Raw genomic sequence first — 21,321 nt, 5'->3', positions numbered from 1 at the left:
GTTAGGCGACAAAGTTGTAAACCATTTACGAGCCATCCGTTGTCTGGCAAAAGGAAAAAGACAACTTGTGGAGTGCGCAGATTGCAGAACAAGTTAAAGCAAACTAGATTGCAAAAGATGCAAAAAACTAGTTCTAAATGCTGCTGTTCAACCTTGAAACAGTGGTTGAGTGAATTAGCTTTTTTATAGAACCTCTCTTGGCATAACTATTATTCTGTTGATTAAATAAAAATATTGAAACTAAACGTTTTGCCCGTGACTCTTCAAAATAAAGTGGTATTATTCCAACTGGCCGATTTTATTGATATTTAAATTAAATGAAAAATCGCAATTTTTCATAATTATACCGAAATGATTGGGCTAACTAAAACAATGCATAAACGTTCGAATTTTCGTGGTAAATTAGAAATGATTTTATGTGAAATTTGCGCTATACAAAGCACAGGGGCTGTGGCACAAAATAATTGCCATAATTCGATTATGAAAATAATTTTTCACTTAAACACACTTGCATATAATTTGAACATATGTATGTTTGTATGAAGTAGGAGGGAGCCATGGGAATGCGTATTTTTATCATATTACAGGCGTAATTACAGCAATCAAATTTGACCAGACTTTGCCTGTTAATAGAACAAATAAAATTCATAATCAATTCAGCTTAAATGCGCGAAATTATTAAATTTTTATCGCCCACCACTTTATTTGGCATCGAATTTATTCAGCTAGCAAACATTTTAATTACTCTTATTTGGTGGGAGTTAAATGCAATTTGGCCCTGTTGAATTGCTCTCTACTCGCAAAGTTTGTCCATGGCTTTAATTTCGCATTTCTCTCGCACAGAGCGTTATGATTGGTGCAAACTTTTTGTCGGCACTGTAAACGCCCGTGAATACCTGTACTGTCTGCTTACAAGGTGAAAGTTGTTTCTGCTTCTCGGTTGTAAAAGAGTGTCTGTCTGTTTTATGTCTGCGTGCTGTAGCTTTTAATTACCGAATTAAATGCGGAAATTAGAAAAATGGAGAGTCAAATGTTTCTTTTTGATAAATATGAGAACATTTCTTTTTAGGTGATTTTTATTGTAAAGTGAAAGTTTTTGGCTCGCCTTTAAGCAAAATGTTACACTAAATGTGTGAGAACTAAAAACATTGTGGTGGAGTAAGAATTTAGTTTTCGTAATACACTTATCTATAAAATACATTTCATTGCTTGCTATCATATTTGTATTAAGATATTTTCTTATCAAACAGAGAGTAAATTAATTTCCAAGGCTTTTGTGACAAAACATTGCATTAATATTTAATTGCCATTATTTGCCCTCAAGACACAATCCTCCTCTTCCTCTGCTCATCCATCATCTAAACTTTCGGAATTTTCCCCCATAATCTACCGCAGCAAACTTGAACTTTTTCTACTGCCATTCCTTTTGTTTATCATTTCTGCCGCCAAGAAGTTTTCATTTAGTCAGTTGCCGGGCAAAAGTGGCAAATAAAAAATAGAATTTATATAAAGCCAAGTCGCTGACTGATAAATCCCGCAAATACTACGCGCACACACACAAGGTAAACACTATCAAAGTTGGCTAGACTCGAACAGAAAAGAGCGGAAAAAAGTGGGAATATTCATTCCGAGCGATAAGTTAACAGGCGTGACTAAGCCCAAAGCTAGTTAGGAAAAAACAGACAGAGAAACTTTCAGCTGACATTTGGCTCTCTCTACTATACATTTCTTTTTTATAGTTATTCTGTCTTGGCAAGCCCTTTTCCGCAAGTTTTATAAATTAAATGCCATAAAGTGAAAAACTTTCCTGACGGCCTGACTCACGCACTCACACGCTCACTTAGAAAGTAATTGCCTAAAAAATATGGCCAAAAAAGTGTATGAAGGGCTAAACGCGGGCTAATTCTCAGGAGAAGTGCGTGAGTTGTGAAATTTACTTAAATTAAATTTTTATTCTATGTGTTTTTCGGCTGAAATTGCAATCGCTCTTATGGCCAAAGCTTTTCACTTTTTTTAGGGCCTAGTCACGCACGCCATTAGGCCGTAATGAAAACTAAATAAAGACGTGAAAGAGGAGGAAAGTCGTGAAAACCCTTTTACCTGCCCATTCAACGAAATCGAATTCGCAGCTTGTAAAGCTTAAATCCACCTGCAGTAATTTCCCCGACCGCTTGAATTGACATGTTAATATGCTAACATCAATCCTAATCTTGGTCGAGTCAGTCTGTCAATCTTTCTGTTCAGTGGAGACTATTGTCTGGCCAATAAATGAGTAAATGACAGGCACACAAACCCACGCTTGTTTGCGGTAGTAAAGACACCAGTAAATCTGGATACCCAGTAGTAGTACACTGCATGAAATTGGGATATGTTATGGCCCATATTTTTGGCAAAGAATCTCTCCGTCTTGGAGATAAAATGACACTATTGTCACCTCATTTCATCTTTCATAGACTGTAGTTGCTTATTTACCATGATTGGTGTTTAAATGGTAGCACTTTTCTTCAGTGCATCGGTTACAGTGGATAGCCAGCCAGCTGACAACTGTTTTGTTGCACGAACGCCGGACATTTATCAAATTAAACAGAGTTTTGAGGGAGATGGCTGAGATTGCCAGCACACAGGAGCACCGAGAACACTGTTTGTGTGGCCAAGGTGTGGATTCAACCCCGCAACCCCCACCCACCATCCCCTCCTGTGAAATGAGAGTTAAGCCCAACAATGGACGTATAACGAGCCTCTGGCATGTCATCCCATCTCCTCTTCAAATTGTCACTGCCCAACCGCTTTAACTGCCAGGCACACAAATTCAGACATTTATGTTTGGCACTGTCCGCACCAGGAATTATCATTAGCAACAGAAAAATTGCAAGCTGGAAAATGTTTTTAATTATGTGTGTGGTCTGTGTAAAGATTAGTTATTGCTTGCTGAAACGCACACATAAATTATACGAATTAGTAATAAATAACAGAAAGAAATATACATTTATTGGGCCCTTTTGATGGGCATGATACTATCTCATGATAGGAAAACAAAGTCAGATATTAGAACTTTTAATATCATATACTTTCTTGCTGAATCACTCAAGTATTGAAATAATATTGAAAGAAATTTAAGCTATTCCCAGCTTTTTAATTTCGAATTAACACAATAAGATGTTATTGTTTAGGATCTATGCTTTGAAAATTATTTTTTGACCGTTAATAAGTTATTAACATTCCCCATTTCCGTTTTAATTTTTTCTCTGGCCAGTGAGCTCGACTTGCTCAAGATCTGGGTTCAGTAACCACGCCCAATTTGGACCCAAAAAAATAAACAAAATAAAATGGGTCAAAACGCAAACCTGAAACGAAACTGTCAAATTGGTGGCTCCCACGGAGGAGTGTTGATGAGGGGGTGGTGCCAACGAGGGGGGCAAACACAGACTTTTTACGGAGTTTAATTCGTCTTTTTGTATTTCTGTATTTTCTTGCACTTTTTTTTTCAAAAAGTCAAACAGCAAGAGGCGAACAAAAAAGTTGAGCAAATACAACGTGCAGGCAATACAAATATAAAATAATTAACTTTAACAATTCTCTCACACACGCCCTCTCTTTTTTACTCTCTTTGACTGCCAACACCCATTGAATAAACAAAAAAAAGTAAAGTAAAGTAAAGTAAAAAAACCAGAAGTGAGCAACAACAGAACCAAATAAAAGGCAATAATGTGGAACGGAAAAAAAACCAACAATAATAACAGTTAAAAATATTAACACACACAGCAACGGCAATCATTGCGCATGTGTGCGTGCTTTGGTTTTTACGCTTGAAAGAGAAAAGACTGTGGCAAATTAAAAAACAAACGTAGCAAACGTAAAAAAGAAACAACGTTGAAAATGCTTGTAGAAAAGGTTGTGGAAATAAAAACAGCAAGTAATAATGAACAAAAATGGAAACTAGTTGGAACAGCTAGCCAACAACATGAAAAGTCGAATAAAAGACAATAAAATAAGACTGAAACTGAAATACTGAAAAACTGAAAAACCGCACTAAAACCGGTTCGTGAGCTACTAGAGTTGTGTATCCGTGAGATACTGAAATACGAAATTAAAATCCAAGCGCAGAGCGAGCGTGCGAGAGGGAGAGAGGTGGACAAAACTTTAGCATTTTCTGAGATGTATGGTTAAAGATTGCGTTTTGTTCGAAGCTTTTGTTCCGAGCCAAATGATGATGGATACGGGGAGGTGTGCGGGGTATGTAATACCAAGAAAATGGTTATAAGGCCAATGAATGGCTGAATGGCTAAAAAGCCGAGTCTCTGAACTTTGAGATGAAGATTTGGGGGCATGGAGCTCGGACCTGTTGCTAGGTTCTAAAATTTAGAGGGAGGGCATATGGTAAAGTCAGGTTATTCTTCATACGGCTTTTTTAATGGATTACATCACTTAATCACTTATGTAAGCCGATCTGCGGCTATTAAAGCAGTATCTGAAAATTAAAATTTTTCATGAGGCGCAACTAAATATGTATATTTTAATGCCTACGTATTTATAATTTCTTATTTATTTCACTGTGGAACAGGTTTCTCTTTCCAACTCGCAGTCGTAAACAATTATAGCGCTTTGTGAATCTTGAATGAATCCAATTATCGCATTCATGAATACATGTTTTTACATACATCAATCTGTTCCATTACCTCTTATAAACGCTTTTTACTCGCTCATTATACATATCTGTTTTAATTTCTTAATCGCAATTTTCTTTGTTCAATTTCCATGCAAATCTGCAAAATCTTTTTATTTCTTTCGCCGCAGCGCTCTCATATTTGTTTGATTGACTGTTTATCCATATGTGAATGCCGCGTGATTACTGCATTTAAGGTGTGGATTTCGTATTATTAAGCCCTGTTTTTTACACAGACTAAATATATTTAATTAACGGCTGGCATTTTCCGCAGTCAGTAGTTTTTTCTGCACATCTGTTTTTGGACGCTTATTTGCGTTTCGGTGCTGTTCGGTGAACAAATGCATTATGATTTGATATAATTAATAATTATAATGCCCGGCGCAACATTATTTTCAATTATTTTTCACTTTCGGGGCTGGCATGCAGCCTTATACCAGCGTAAAGCCAAAAACCCAAAGCCCCCTACCAAAACCCAGGCAATAAGTCAGTCAGCCTGACATGACGAGTCCATTCAATTTACACAGTCATGTAAATTTAATTAGAACTGCACATTTAATTAGTATATAGAAATCCCTAAGCCACACCCACACCCTCAAATTACAGATTACGATTTAATGCAGCAATTATGGAGCATTTCTGGTGTTCCTTCAATCGGTCATTTTATGGCGATGCATAATATAATAGAAAAATCATATTCACATATTGATTTAATTTTCCAAAGAGAAACGGACATGAATCGAAAGCGATGTAAGTGCAACTGTTTAGCAATTTCGACATTGATAAAATTTTAATTGAATTTATTGCCAATAATGTCGATATATGCACATGTGTGTGGCCGTAAGCCCAAAGATTGCATTATGGCCCAGATTGTGTGCGGCAAAATAATTTTACATTTCCAATTACCTAATAATATTCATCGATGAATAGGCAGTTCTGTGCAGGGATGAAAGCTGGCTCCATTATTCGTGTGGATATGAATCGAACGTACTTAACAAATTATTAGCGATTCGATTTGCGAACATATTTTCTTGCCGTGCAGAATGTTCTGCGATTCGAATTGCATTCGCCACATTTCATGTTTAGTGCACCGTACAATGGTGACCCAGTAAGACCCAAGAACTATTATCAACATTTAGCATAAAGCTGTCACTGTTTTTGTCAGCTGATAAGGGACACCTTGCGCACCTTTCCTCACCACCCACTCCGTGTAGTACTGCCCACGTAAACCTTATCTAATCGTTCACATTTTCCCCATGCGACCCAAACAAAAACAGAGCCAGAATACCGAATACCGAATACAGAATACAGAGCAACTTCTGGATGTGTATCGTGCAATAGTAATTGCAGGTGGGACTGTTGCAGGTGATGTACACAGCGTGAAATTCCGACTAATTTATTAAAGTTGTTACATTTTAAATTCATAACTATTTCTTACATCATTTTTACACTCTTGAAGAGGCTGACCATATTTATTTTGGCAACCAGGTTAAACTGGGCTTAATAGAAGGCTGGTTTTTCTCAGTGTGCTTCTTATCAACAGCTCAAATCGTGACCCAAATCAAAGCCAACTGCACTGGGCGCAAATATAAAGAGTCAATGAGAATGTGAAAAAGCCAAACAAACCTGACACAATTTTCTGGGGCTGACTAACATGGGAAGATATATACGAGTAGAAGAAACGTGCGGGGATATAGAAAGTTGAGTCAATCAAGCGGGTTTCTGTTCACGTCAAATTAGTCGATTACTGCCTTTGTACGCCAGTTGCATGAGTAACCTGCGAAGCTTATGAATCACCACATACAGCCGCAGAATAACTAATATTTGTTTGAAAATGGAGAAAAACAATAATTGCAATTATCATCGCAATTGTGCGCGTTCGTATAAATAACTTTGACAATGAAGTAGATTTCATAAGTGGTTTTTTAAAGGGGAGAAGTAACTTATAAAAAGGGAATTACAAATGGAACGTGCTGATAACCCTTTAAATTCACCCTTAAGTGAAACAAATATTGGAAGTCCCACTGATTCAACTTTATATATTATTAAATGGATATTAAAAATAAATTTTTTATTTTATCATTTCAAAAATGTGTTTAAAGACATTTTATTGGATTCCCCATCCTCATTATTTTGTCTCTTTTCATTGCGAAACACCTTCAAAAGCGCATTTTTGGAACTTCTTCCTTTGGCCTTTTGCAATTGTGTCGGTTTCCCTTATTTTGGCCACGTTTTCACGCTCCTGGTACGTGCTCATAAAGACAACTCTGTGCCGCCGAATCGATCATAAGTTCGCTTCATTGTGCTCGAGACTCACACACACACACACACACACACTTGTTTGCAGTTGCAGCCCGAAAAACAGCAGAGGAAAACGGGTAACTTTTCCATAAGCTGTGCAACTTTTTGCCGGCTTTCCCGCTTTTCTTTCTTTATTGTCTTTTCAACTGTTTTGTCGTGCGGCAGAGGAGCAGAATAAATAGGGTAGATCCCCCATTATATTTAATTTGCCTGGCATACGCTTTGTCAATATCGCACTCCCCCCTCCTCAGCCAACCCTTTTGGCCCGAAAATTCCAGCATGGCCCAAAGCGCTGCCAACTTCCTGGGCACGCACACAAGCTCACAAAAAGACAGACAAACATGCAGATAAACGCGTATGTACATACATACATGTACAAGGGATGCATGCAAAGAGTTGTTGTTGACAATGTTCAGTCATTTTTCAGCAAATTAGTCATGAAATTGTGCATTTCTATTTGTCTCTCGCCCAAATTGCTAAATTTGTAAATAAAAATTGGCTGCCGGCGATTATTCAGCAATATATATAAGTGTCAATGTGGAAAATCGAATTGAAAAATGATAGAGCAAATTTTGGGGAAACAAATCAATTCATTTGGAAAGGGATAAGCGCTGAAAGTTTTGGCCTGACAATGTAGTTTTAATTATAATGAGAATTGAAGAAGACAAATATTTATGTAAATTTATATTAAAAATACATTTTCACTGCACGCATTGACTGAAATTAATATAATATTCGTGTGGCAACTTTGATTTTGCCAAGGGTAGAGCAGCATATGTATATCACAAACCATAAATCATAGATTGATTACAGACTTACAATCCAAGCAAACAATAAAGTGGCGAAGAAAGGCATTTGAAAGAAGCCCGTTAGCAATTAACCGACTCTTCCTTCCGCACCTTCGAGCGGGGAAAACTCCCGCTTTTCATTTGGGGAATACCTTTTGGTAAACTAAAGCCCCCAGCGCGATAAAGCTTTTGTGTCCTATGGCCAGTCCTTTTTTCGCAACGTTTCAGTTACTGCAAAATTTTCAGTTGGTCGCTCGGACGCTTTTTTGTTGACCAGGTAGCAAAGCAAAAAGCCAAAATGAAACGATGTTATGAATATGAATGAGAGACGGAGGAGCTAGCCCTTCTCTGCGATTCCCATTGCAATTACCATAGGTAGAAAAAGAGTTGAAAATTATGTATGTCATGGGCGGGAGTGGGTGGTGTGGTATGAATTGGATTGCCAAAAAACCAAAAGGAATAGATATAGGTGCAGTAGTCACAGTTCGCAGTAACAGTCACTGTCCGAGTCACATTTGGGAGCAGCAAACTGGGCAAACACTGCACGTATTTAATTCAATGCCTGGATCTTTTTTGTGACCATACCAGCTGGCATATATGTATGTACATATATATACAAAATATAGCATAGAACATGCCTCAATTGGTGGCCATTAAAATGCATAAATGCTGGACCGCTTTTTGTTCGCTCCTAGATGAGGCAGTCATAACTAAATACGTCACGACTGCAGCTCCTTTTGGCCATTTGAATTACTGTGAATGGTTTTTGGATGCAATGCCTTATTTACATGCTGCACATGTTGCAGTTCGTGTCTCCTTCATCCCTTTTTTATGTCCTTGCACAAAGAGCGTCCATAAAATTGAATGGGAAGTTTGCAAAGGAAATTGTGGTTGATTTTTATGTGGGTTCTGCTCATATATATAGTTGCGAAAGTGGAGTATGCCATGGAGAGTTTATTTTTATTAAAAAAAAGCGGATAGTTATCTCAAGAGCTAGTAATTTAAAGTTTAAGTACATATGGAGAATATCCAGAAACAGTGGCGAGAAATAAATCGTTTGGTTATATCCGCATGTTAATAAACACTATTACCACGAGAAATTCGATTCGCATAAAATATTGTTAAATACTATAGAGACTCTTGGCCTTTTTTGTACGCTTAAGCGTATCCTTTGGGTCGGATAGTTGAATTTCCGGCCCATGCCCGTCTGAAAAAACGGTCCATGGTGCCATGGCCGGAGCTGCATTAAACATTTATAATTGCAAGACAACAGCCAGCCGGCAGTCAACTGATGCGATGTCTGCGATGCGTCAGTCCTATAAAAATGTAAAAGTATTCAGTGTGAAGTGGCAAAGCCCTGCTAGAAAAAGACGGCAACTGGCCAGCGGAAAGAGATGGGGAGAGGGGCTGAACCTGCAGTGGATTTCCTGGTGTACTTTATTTTGGTTTTTTGTGTGCAGTTTTTGCATTTACATTTTCGTAAACCTTTGAAAGGTTGCAGGCAGGCTTAGCAACTGAATAAAACGCGGCTGTCTTAAAGTCACGTCATGTGGGTGGTTCCATGGGGTGGTGGCTTCACCATTGGGCGGTTCCAGCAGGAGGGGCTGTTGAATCTGCCGAGGGGCTGTGGCAGTAATGAGGCAGCTGCAAAAGCAACAGCTTCATGTGCCGTGTGTTGTGTTAATGTTGTTAGGCTTTGGCATAAACCAGCATCTTCTTTTCAGCTAATGAGAAATCTGTCTCAGTTTCCCCAGCTAGCTCTGCACCCATATACCCTTCTCGCTCTTCAAGGACGTAAAAAGAGGGTACAATATAATAAGCACGGGCTGAAACATTGAAGGATTTTAATTAAATAGAACCGACAGCGTTTTTGGGGCCTTGATGATGGCATAGAATTTATATCCGCATTCGTACGTGGTACAAAGAGATGAAAGTAATGCTCAAGTGGATGCTGATGTTGTCTCCTAATTTCAAGGATGCATGCTGGCACAAGATGCGGCACTTAGAATGTATTAAAAAAGGAGCCAAATAAAGACTAATTACAGTTGAGCGAATATTAAAACGTAGTACACAACAAGGTTTTTAATTTTCTACATTTTTGGCGGGAAATGCTAAAATATGGAAACTAGTATTGTTATAGTACCAAATAATATTCCAAGGCAATATACATTTCAAAAACAAATTATTGATCACATGCCGGTTCCAATAAAGTAGAACTATTAAAACCGTCTTATACTGTCATAAAACCAAGCAAACCTCTTATGGGCACACAAATCTATCAAACCCTCTCACGTATAAACACAAAACCAAAAAAAATCCATTAAAACAGCTACTAAAACTATTAATTACGATCCGTGAATCATCTGCGGCGAAGATCTTTCGGGCAAGCCCAATTTGGTTGGAATCACCATAGAAGACCAAAGTGTAATTGACCTTTCCAACCTGTGCTGGCGCATGGCAAATGCCAGCTGTACCCAAGATGAGAAAGGTCACACTTGGCACGGACACAGATTCCAAACAGCTTCGGTCACACTCTGAGCATGCGCAGTTGGAGCTATGGACCAAACGGGGTCAGCCGCCAAAAGAGGAGTAACTATCAATTTCATGGATATTATGACAGCGAACTTTTCACTCAATCATCACTTTCATAGAGACAACACTTTCCACAGCCCCGCGGGGCGGTGTCTTCTCATCAATCAAGTTTGCCGTTCAACAATCATATTTTTATACAGCTCGAGGTGAGAACACGTTTTTTGGCTAGCATCTTTCTATTCATATACATAGGTATCTGGAAGTAAGCTAAACTTTTTCACACATTGGCGCGGGTCTTAAACGAGCGCGTGATATCATCTCATGAGCGCGACTTTGGCTTTACTTTCCTCTGAGCCGTTGTTTATTCTTACCTGTTAAGATGGCTGCGAGACATATAAAAACGATCCGTGACATGATTTTGCTGCTGACTTCCTTTGGCTTCGCGTATTTTTTCTACTGAGCGTGAGCGTATGAGTGTGCGGTAATCCCGGTTTTGTTTTTTTGGGTTTCCTTATATGTATGTGTATTTTTTTCTTGGTGTCACTCAGGCGTTTGGTTGCACTTGCTTTAGCTTTTCATGCATAAAATATACGGCCAAGTACGTTTTGGTGGCACTTTACGGCCGCTGGGGCTCTGGTTTATATTTTTTATGTGACGTGTGTTTGTGTGTGTGTTTTGGGGTGTGCAGTGTGTGTTTGGATGCTTTTTTAACTCCTCGCTCGTATTTGTTATTTTCAAGGGGTATATCCGATCGGTTGGGTTGCGCTAATCGAAGATTATGCCACACTTGTAAACACACACGGTGGGCCAAATGCCAGTGGCAGCGATAGTGCTCAATGGCCGGCTAACGCACACGGACGCAGGTTTATACGAATCCGACACGAATAACGATATCAAATCCCGAAATGCCGAACCCAAAATGCCGAACGACCGATGTGCCCACGCAATCCAAGAGCGACAGAGAACGACTGATAGGAGCAACAGTTACCAAACGACTGAATCCGCTCCGTGTTTATAAAGTTGCCAACATGGGCAGCGCAGCGGCCGCGACGTCGGCGCCAGCTGCGGCAGCGACAGCGGCAGCATGCTGCGAACACCAGGCGTATGCGTTTTTACATATGCAGTCGCTGGGGTTGCATGTTGCCGCTGGATGTTGCTGGCGTTCGTCGATGTTGCTGCTGCATGTTGCTGCCGCTACATGCGCGACGAGCTAGCAGCATTGCTCGTTCTAGTTTACGCTTTACAGCGACTCTGTGTCCAGGGTACTTTTAAATTACGGGGGTATATGGACTACGCTACGCTAAAATAATACTTTAAAAATTCTTGGAGCTGTATTTTGTAAAATTTTTTTTTTAATATTATTTAAGTCACTAAAGTGTACTGGTTAGCTGGCAAAACAGTTTTCACAGTGTGAAATGTGTATATAAATTTACACATATGAATAATATATATGAATTGGTGCCTATAATTTTAAATGTAAAGTGAATTGTTAAAAATAACAAACTCATTACAGCTAAGCCTGCATCTCCGGTTTTGATGACACATCTATTTAGGCGGAAAATTTTAGGTGACTAATATGTTCTATTTTCCTTTGCGTCATAACTGGAGATTAAATAAAGTTTTTTAGCAGGGCGCTAATTTATTTATTATGATTATGGGATTGTAAAGTACAAGTTATAAGCCGTAAACAGCTTGTATGTATTTGACCCACAAATGATTGATTTATTTGTAGAAACACTTTAATATATTGAATATAAAATAATTAAATAAAGCCGTAGAATCAATGGCTCAAAGTTCCGAAAGCATGTTATTTCTTGAGCCACGTGACAATTTGTCACAACCCAATTAGCCTAGGCAAGTAAATAAATAAAAATTAGATGGACAAAGAAAAATTATTTCGGATCGACAAAAACAAGTGTTGGAAGTAAATAGAATTTAAACGGGCACTCCATACAGTGTAATACTTTCTGCCGCCGCTGTTCTTGTTGTTTAGTTTGATTTGAATTTGTTTGGCTCTTGTGCATCGCCGTTGTTGCAGCTTGTTGTTATTGCTGGTGTTGTTGTTGATTTGGCCAAGTTTGCTTTCAGGCTGTCGCCGTTGCTGCTGCAACTGCCGGATTTCTGTCTATTTGTCGTTTGATAATCTACCCCCTTGCCGGCCGCCTCCTTGGATTTCGCCGGCTTTTGTTTGCCTGTCGTGTTGTCGAATGGCACACATACAAATTCCAACCGAGAGCGAAACTTTGGCACAGTGGCTCCTCGTTCTGGTTGCCGATTCCCGTTCCCAGTTTCCCGCTCCCCGTTCCGCAAATATTGAAGGCTGCCCGCTGTGTTTGCCACAGCTCCAGATCCCCAGAATCGTCCGCAATGGGACTGTGACCTGAAACCCACTTCGATTAGAATGATGTAAACGCAGGCTCGATTTATGGCGAGAAGAGTAAACAGTAGGCTACGCAGCTTAGGAAGTTTGTAATGGCCATCAAATAGAGCGATCATATAGCTTACATAATAATTGTAGGCCCTAAAATATTGCTTTAACTAAATTATTGTACGATATATACTGTATACTGTAAACTATAAACTGGGAAATATTTAAAGTGACCCGTATTTTCGCACCCTCACCCTGTGCGATTTCCATTTTCGATTCATTGCCCCATAATGTATTTACTTCTGCATTATTACACTTGCCATGGTGCACTCCATGTGTGCCCCCGAAAACCAGGCAGCAAATAGTATTATCAAACATTTTAAATTTAATCAAAGCACACACATTCAATAAGCCTGGGGCCATATTTGGACTATGAAAAGGTAAACCATGAAAAATGCATAGAAATTGCACACCCTATTGGATGAAAAAGGGTCGCTTGGACTTGAGCAGAGAAATATAGTTGCAAATATGTTGATATTGTCATCTTTGAAAATGTAAATTTTTCTAATTATTATTTTGGTGCAAATGCAGTGGTAATCTGACCATCGTTGCCAAATTTGCAACACATTAAACATTTTCGTGGAGTTAGAGCATTTCAGTATGCGAAGTTCCCCTTTATTTGGTTTCAACTTAAATTTTTCCACTAATATTTTTGTTTGTTAGGTTTGCATTTAGCATGCAATAAAAATATCGCATGCTATAAGGTTTGTGATTTCAGGGCGCACACGACTGGAAATTGTAAATTCCGGCTATGTGCCCGTGTCCATGGGCGGACTTAAGGGGGATGGATGGTGGGATCGGTTGGGGATGATAACCAGAGGGAGGGAGCCAAGCTGCTGAGAGCAGCCAGCATGTGTTTATTGCCAGCACAAAATGATGATTATACGTAATGTGTAATGGTCAGAAGGGCGAAAGAAGGATTCGAAGGCGGGGCGGGAAGGGACAGGACGGGATTCGGTGGCGTAGCTTTTCCGTAGCTCTGAGTGCGGCGTGTAAAGCCCCGGAAAAGCAGCCGGAATAGCATCAAGCAGACGGCAAAAACAAACAGGAGGCGTCCCCCGCCCGCCAGTGGCACATCCTTGGTCTCCTTGCTATTTTCCTGCTCCTGATAGTCCTGCTGCTCCAGAAACACTCTATTCTCCACATGTGATGGCTGCATCACAACGGCGATGGCCCAAAGCAGCCAGCAACATAGAACATTTTTGAGGCTTGCATTCAATTTTTGCTTTGCATGCCATTTTACTTGGCCTAGCTCTTCATATTTCGGCCTGCTTACTATGTACTTGGTATTGGTGTATTCCCATTTAAAAAACGTGCATTTAAAGTTGTATGAATAATATATAGGAAATTAATAGTCTTTAAATTATATGAGCTTAAAAAAACCATGTTTTTTAATTATCAACGAAATGTTCCATATCCAAAATGAAATTCTCCCACACCTGTCAAGCTGGAAGTGAATCTCATTACGAGTATAATATCATTGCAAGTCATTTCCATGACACTTCACTCCCAAAAAATAAATAAAGTCCGCAAAACCAGAACCGAACCAAAAACAATAAGGGACGAGTTTATTGAAATGAGAAGCGCTTAGAAGTCCAAAAGTGGAAAATGTGGGCGTCGAAAGGTGTGGGCGTTATGGAAAACATGTAAAGCCAAAGAGCCAGGGGAGCTTTTCTATATGAAGTTACCCGAAAACATGTAAATTAAGCATCCAGGGGTGGGGGTGAAAAAATGTTGGTAGGTGCGGATGAGCGAGTGAGACCTTGCATTACAACTGAGTTACGTTTCAGCTGTGTTGCCTTTATTGCAGTAACTAGTGCGAAAGGGGGAGTCCTGGGGGTTCTTTAAAGAGGGAAGGGGGGCGAGAAGTTCGGAGTTGTTTGTAGGAGAGCCATGTTCATATTGTGCGAAACAATGAATTTATACTCGTAGTGCTCGTTGCACAGTTTTTTGTTGTGTTGAGTTATATTTCTGGGTTTTACATAAACATCTAGGAAAAAAGAAAAAAATAAAAGTGATGGGTTTAACACAGGGAGAATGGGGCTTCGGTCTGGAAAATAGAGGAAAAGTGGGTGGCAAACTGGGGAAAGGGACTAGTAAGTGCAGTTGGGTAGGAAAAAGTATGAAATGCTGGAGTTGGGTCACTCACAGCCAGCTTAACACATTTGACTCGATTCGACTCGCTCCCTACAACACTGTACCCACTACCCACCCACAGAACCACCCCGCCACCCACTGAACACCCTCACTAGCACCTCCCCCCACCCACCATCTACACCCACATCACACACCACAGCACACCACCCAGTAGCCCCTAGGCTACAGATTAAACTGTGCTTGTAATGAGAATTTCTGCTCTCCACCTCGCTGATGATGCTGCTGATGAGGAGGCTGCTCTTGTGGGTGGTGCTGCACATTTCGGTGGGTGGAGGCCTTGCGCCTCTGGCAATTTGCATTAAAGTCAGCTCTTTTTCCTGCCACTGCTTCTCCACACCCACGTCTTTTGTTGTGCGAAATGAGTGTGTGCAAAGGTATCGGGTCAGAGCTTGGATTTTATGTCACACTTAAAAGGAGAAAAAAAGTATTACAGAATCGAGTACATAGCTGCTCCAGGACTTCTGAATGGACCGTAGGAGAAACTGTACTTAGTTTGGTTGAAAGAAAATCCTCTCATAAGCAAGCCAGTTTAAGCACTGGAAAAATTATAAGCTGCACAATTTTAAATTACTAGTAAAATGTGTCTTTTCAATTGCAGTTAATTAGATGGGATAGGCATAGTTCTAAGCCATAACGTGACTAAGTTTTATTCTGGTCTAAGGTTGATAATTCATTTATTATAAAAACATTCGTATTTCTTCTTATTTGAATATTTTTATATTTCATATTTATATTTTATCAACCATTTCTCGCTGTGCAGCACATTTGAAACAAAAGTTTGCTGATGCAGTGCAACATGTTGCGGTCGGCTGCGTGCAATTGGGATTCGAGTGAGCATAAATTAAAAAGAGACGTCGTCCTCCGCTGAAGAGAGCTTATGAGTTGTCCTTGCCGGTGCGCCCATAACACCGCCCACTTTAGCGCACCGCACCTTGCCCCCCTAAAGCCCCTTGTCCCGCGGCAACCGGCAAACTGCAAACTATTCGCACTTTCAGTGTTGCTACAAATTGAGATTTATGTGTGCGAAACTTGCACAACCTCAGCCAATTGTGTTTCTGTGAGTGTCTCCATTTCCCTGCCCCTACCAACATCCCACCACCCTTCAGCCCCCACCCCCCTCCTCTATACCAGCTAGTGTGGCCTGGTGACCGTCTGGGAAAATGGGAAATGGCAACTGGCAATGGGTTAACAGTTTCCAGCTGTGGTTAAAAAACTTTGCCAACTTGTCGCCTTTTGGCACTGCCACATTGGCCCAAAGGGGCGTGGTTGAGGGGCGGATGAGGGAGGTCAAGGGAGCCAGGGGCGCGATGATCAGCCCAAAGTTCTTGGCCAAGGGTTAAGGGAGTTTTGGCTGTGCATAAGTACTTGGCTGGGAGTCTCTTCATCTACGCACTTAAGGATACAAATGCATATTTAACGAAAGGGTAAAACTATGTGAGACACGTGTGCTGGGTGGTAAGAGCCTCATTTAATTAAAAATAGTTCAATTGAGCAAGAGGAGAATATTTAAGGTGTCCCAGAACTAAGTTTTAAAATAAAGAAAGTTTTAAAATAAAGAAAATTACCTTCATTGTGAGTTCTTAAGTAAACTATTTGAGTAGAGTACGTATATAACATATTATAACATATTATTATATCAAAAAAGGCTCACAATAGCCTACACATTCTTTTGATATGGCTTAAACTATTTTCTTACTTCGAGTTGTAATAACTTAAGTTTTTAATCCAAAGTCCCATTTCCAGTCGTTCGCAAATGTAGCTGACAGATGCCTAGAAACATTGTACCCGACGTCGGTGATCTCTGGCAACATGTTACCAATGTGTTTCACTGCCATTTGTTTCAGATTGCTCTAACAGATGTGTGCTTTTTAATTTTAAGACTAAACATTTCTGTTAATGTTACTTATTTAAATATATAGAATAAAACGCAACTTTGGATAAATTTGTTCTTTGCCAGAATAGTTTAAAATGTTTATTAACTATCAATAGTGAACTATAGTTAAATTAGAGTACTGCCCCAATAAAGTCTGCTAAATTTAACTGCCTGTTAACTGTTAACTGAATGTTAACCACTTCTGCCCGCGTCCGCTGCGCTGCCAGCGTTAAGCGTCGACGTCATTTGTGACTGTACCTTTTGTTGTACCTGTTGTTGGTTTGGATTTGTTGTTATTGTTATTTCCCTGGCTTTTTCGAATGCTCTTTACGCGCGCTTTTGCCCCGTCATCTGTATAAGTACGTGCATGTATGTGTTATATCTGTGTTAGCTGTATCTTTGTATCCGTATCTTTTGTTTGTTTGTTTGCCCTGGCTGCTACCATTTGCCTTACGTTTTTTTTTTCCAGACCACATTTTCTTTTTAACCAAAAACCAGCAAACGGTCAAACTTTAAAAGCAGAAAGAGATGCACTGCGGGCCAGAAAGAGACGGGTGGACAGCTGAAACCAAATTGTGACTTGGTCTTTTATTTATTCACTGTTTGCCAGCAAGATTACTCTCCTTTTCAGCAACTACGTGCAACGTTGTCGAGCTTTGTCTCTCTTTTCTGGTCGCCACGCTAGATTAGATACAGATGCATATACGAAGATACGGATACAAAGATACAGATTCCATGAGCTGCTATTTAGAGGGGGAGAGGCTGAGAGATGGAGACTGCTTACTTATTTGCTCGCTCAAAAAAAAAGGTCAAACCCTTCGGCTACTACGCGCTCAAGCATCCAGCACTAAAATGCAATCTAATAATTATACATAAAACATAAAAGCAACAGCCAGGTCTTGAGCTAACTTCTGGCTATGTTCAAGGCTAAGCAGAACTACACTAAAAACTTAATACTATTCAGTAGTAATACAAATAATATTAATATAGGTATTATATAAAATATGTAAGTATATGCATTTAATAATTTTGCATTCATTGTTGGAATTAGAAATATTTCAATTTCAATTAATAAATTATCTAATATTTAGTTAATTTCACGTTACATAGTTTTCATAGTCTATAAATATTTTAGTTTATAATTAAATCGAACTTTTTTTGATAAGATTGTATGAAATAAATAAAAAAAAAAAAATAAAAAGAAAATTTATATGCATATTTTAAAAGTTCCTTCTGTTTTCTCTACAAAAATGTATACACTTGTATAGTTTTTTTTTATAGCCGTGTACAAGTAAAGGGTTGAATAATAGGAGTGGGGAAGAGTTGACGGCGTCGTCTGTCCCAACTACTTAACCTTTCGAGCGAGCCAAACTGCAGGAGATGGCTGGCAGATAGGAGCCAGGAACCTGAACCCAAAACCCGACACTGACATTAACCCGCCAACGCCAGACTCCGGCTCCGGACTGAGCCTCGGATTCAGGCTCAAGCTCAACAATTGCCCAGGGAACACGCCCACGCCCACTCCGACGCCAAAGGGAAACGAGGGCGGGGGAAAGTCGGTCGGGGAAGAAGCTGGGCACACATCACATGTAAAATGTTTTATATATGCTGCACCCACAACAATCCTGACATGGTTGCATCCAACCAGTTGCAGCAGTTGCCTCGGGGAGGCTTCGGCCTCATCAGTACGAGAATTATCATCGTACTCCTCCATCTTCCCACCTTCTTCATCATGTCCATCGTCGTCATCACCGCCTCCTTGGGCGTCATCATTTTCATCCAACTCATGTGGCTCATGGGCTCGTTTTTATCATGCATTTTAATGCGGCCTTTGAAAAGTGAAGTGGAGTGTAGCAAGAAGTGGAAAATAACTAAAGTGTCGCCTCAGAGACTCGGACTGCAACGACTTTGCACTGCGATAAAATCGTTATGTAATCAGGGCATTTTCTGGAAATCAATAAGAGTGTTCTTCGGCACTCTCTTAAAGGACTCCGAAAAACGTATCCATCATCATTCAAGATCTTATCTTATTTTAAACAGATCTTATAGAGAAAGCAAAGGTTTTGGTTGATTTAAAGATGATTGTTCATGACATACTTACCATTCGTTCTGTAAAAAAAGAGATCAATATTTATGATTTCAATTGAAGTGAAGTTAAGTTAAAATCGTTTGATTTCCCTCAGTGCAGCCACTGCAACTCCTTAACCAAAACTCCAAAAGTCTGCGTTTCTGTCTTTTGTCTCTAAAATATTATAAAACATAACAATAAGAAGACGAAGGCAGTGTGAAGTTTACTTTAGAGCCCCCATATCTGCCCCTCTAAAAACCCAAACCCGTTTGTGTCGTCACTAAAAAGTCGTGTGCTCCCCCCGAGGGACCCTCTTCTGTGTGCGTGGAACAGGTTTCCCCCACTACCATGCACCATATAGTATACCACAGGCGTCTACTGTTGCAAGTCGCACCCAGTTCTCTACTCTAACTCCGACTTCGAGTCATCTTTCCCTCGCATCTCCCGCTGATTCTTAAAGCTTCGCTTTCAATGCGCCTCAGTTCGACTTCGTTTACTACTTTTTTATTTTTGGCCTGGCCTAAACTAAACAAACCAGGTCCGCAGCACAGTGCTCCCCCTTGCCTTTTCTCCATGTAATTGCTTTGCTTCCACACCGTAGGTGTCTCGTTTTCGATGTTGCCTGCGGCGTTTATTGCCGCATTTACAAAATGTTACAAAAATTAAGAAAAGAAAAGGCCAACGCCACCCACTCTCACTCAATGTTGCCAGTGGGTACGCACATGTTGCTGCTGGCATGTTGCTGGCTGCTGGTAAATGGTGCACAAATAAAATATGTTTCTGAGATATCGGCCCCTTCGGAGGTTATTATTTTGTTGCATAGGATTGTAGGATTATCTATAAGATAGGGATACGTATTTACTTAAATATATAAATATATTTATTAATTGATTTGTTTAATATTGCATATATTGAAAAGCCCCAATACAACAGTATACAATACCATACTTCGATGAAGCCGTTTTGGCCACAATGTTGCCGTTGCGCCTGTTGCTTACCAAATTTCATTTCGTCATAGGCCGGCTTTAAAGTTGGCTTCTTGCTTGATACGCTGGGGATAATTGAAAAAGCCGCCAGTTGCAGAGAGCCAGCCGAAACCGGGCAAGTTGTAATGTTGCCATTACCATCTACCGTCTACCATTTACCATTCTCCATGCGCTTTGGGTCCCGACTTTTGTTTTTGGTTCTGGTCTGCGTACGTGATGCGATGTGATGTGTTGCTGATGCCGCGCTGCTGTTGCAGTCTTGGCCAACCCGCCCGCAGTGCTGCCAGTTGACAACGTCATTACTGTTCTCGATTTCACATATCGCATGGCCAACTAGCACAAGCGTCTCGTCGCCACACAAAAACCCACCGAAACTCCCGCTTTGGAGCGGTTGGGTTCCTTGTTTTCGTGCAGGCCAAAATCCAAGACGACGCTACGCTACCTGCCATATGTGCTGTTTGCGCTATGCTCGTATGCTATATGTGCTATATGCCATGGTGTTCTGCTTTTGGCCTGGCTCGATTGCGACCCTGTTCTCCTGCCAGAGTCTGTTAATGTGTCGAAAATGTTACGAGCAGAAACATGTGGCTTGTGAGCCCCACAACTCAACGGCAGCAACGCCAAAATAGCAACAGAGCGTACACTGCGAGGAAATCCAAGCAGCAAACAATTATCAGCATTTTTAGATTCGATTTACAGATTAATTGGTCAAGCTGAAAAGAATGTTTTTTTTATTCAATAGATATTTGTGTACTTAAGTAAATAATTTAACTCTTTCCATTATTTTTCTTGCTGTGTATGAGCAACCGCAACTTTTGCCGGCTAACAGCAACATGGCGCACTTTTCCCGGGCAACTTTTGATGTTCGCTAGACATAATTCTAAGAAAATTTTGACACTTTTGACATTTAGTAGTTTTGTCTACGCGCAGTCGAAGTTAGGGTTGAAGTTGAGCCGGGGGCTTCAGCTTTATCCATTGTCTTGGTCTTGTCCAGAATGCTGCCAGTAAATCCGTGAGCGCAATTAAAAGTTGCAACTACTTGGGGCCGAGAGTGTGGTGAAATTTGGGGTCTGGCCAATATCCAATGGTCAGCTGGCGGGCTTTGCGACCCGGAGGCAATACATTAGCCAACTGTGTTTGCTTTTGGCCCGCAATTTTATGTTAAACGAAAGTTGCTGAAGTTTGTAAGAGAAGGAGCAGTAAAAACTTATTCCTGGACAATATGATATGTATTAAGGGCGTAAACTTTTCGCCTGCATAAGCTGAAGTTTTTTTTGCGGTTCGAACATTTGAAAAGATTGAGTGGAAGTGCAGCAAAAGGTTTGGCATATGCTTTTATTGCTTTTTATGTTTGAATAATGAATAAAGTCGAAATCCAGAAGGAACGCTTTAGTCTAGAATTTTTTAAGAGTTAAATTTTGTTAAACGAATGTTGTGGTATACAACATTATTAGTCTACAAGGAACGGGTATAAAAAGCAACACTCTATGCTTAATTAGGTTTAAGAAATTAGGTTACATGGTTT

General features: G+C 40.1%; 1 protein-coding gene across 5 annotated transcripts in view; it reads right to left on the bottom strand.

Annotated features, from left to right (window-relative positions):
• Positions 1-11,271, bottom strand: part of LOC6614543 (fasciclin-3) — a 72,419-nt gene extending 61,148 nt beyond the window's left edge. For all 5 annotated transcript variants that reach the window (XM_032713892.1, XM_002038938.2, XM_032713895.1 and 2 more), the window contains exon 1: positions 10,656-11,271. In XM_032713892.1, coding sequence (XP_032569783.1) covers positions 10,656-10,698 — 43 coding nt within the window. In that variant the 5' untranslated portion in view covers positions 10,699-11,271. The remainder of the gene's footprint in view (positions 1-10,655) is intronic.
• Between the last annotated feature and the right edge of the window lie 10,050 nt (positions 11,272-21,321).

The sequence above is a fragment of the Drosophila sechellia genome, chromosome 2L (genome assembly GCF_004382195.2).
Source record: "Drosophila sechellia strain sech25 chromosome 2L, ASM438219v1, whole genome shotgun sequence".
In the NCBI taxonomy this organism is placed as follows: Eukaryota; Metazoa; Arthropoda; class Insecta; order Diptera; family Drosophilidae; genus Drosophila; species Drosophila sechellia.
This window is presented reverse-complemented; position numbering and strand designations above follow the sequence as displayed.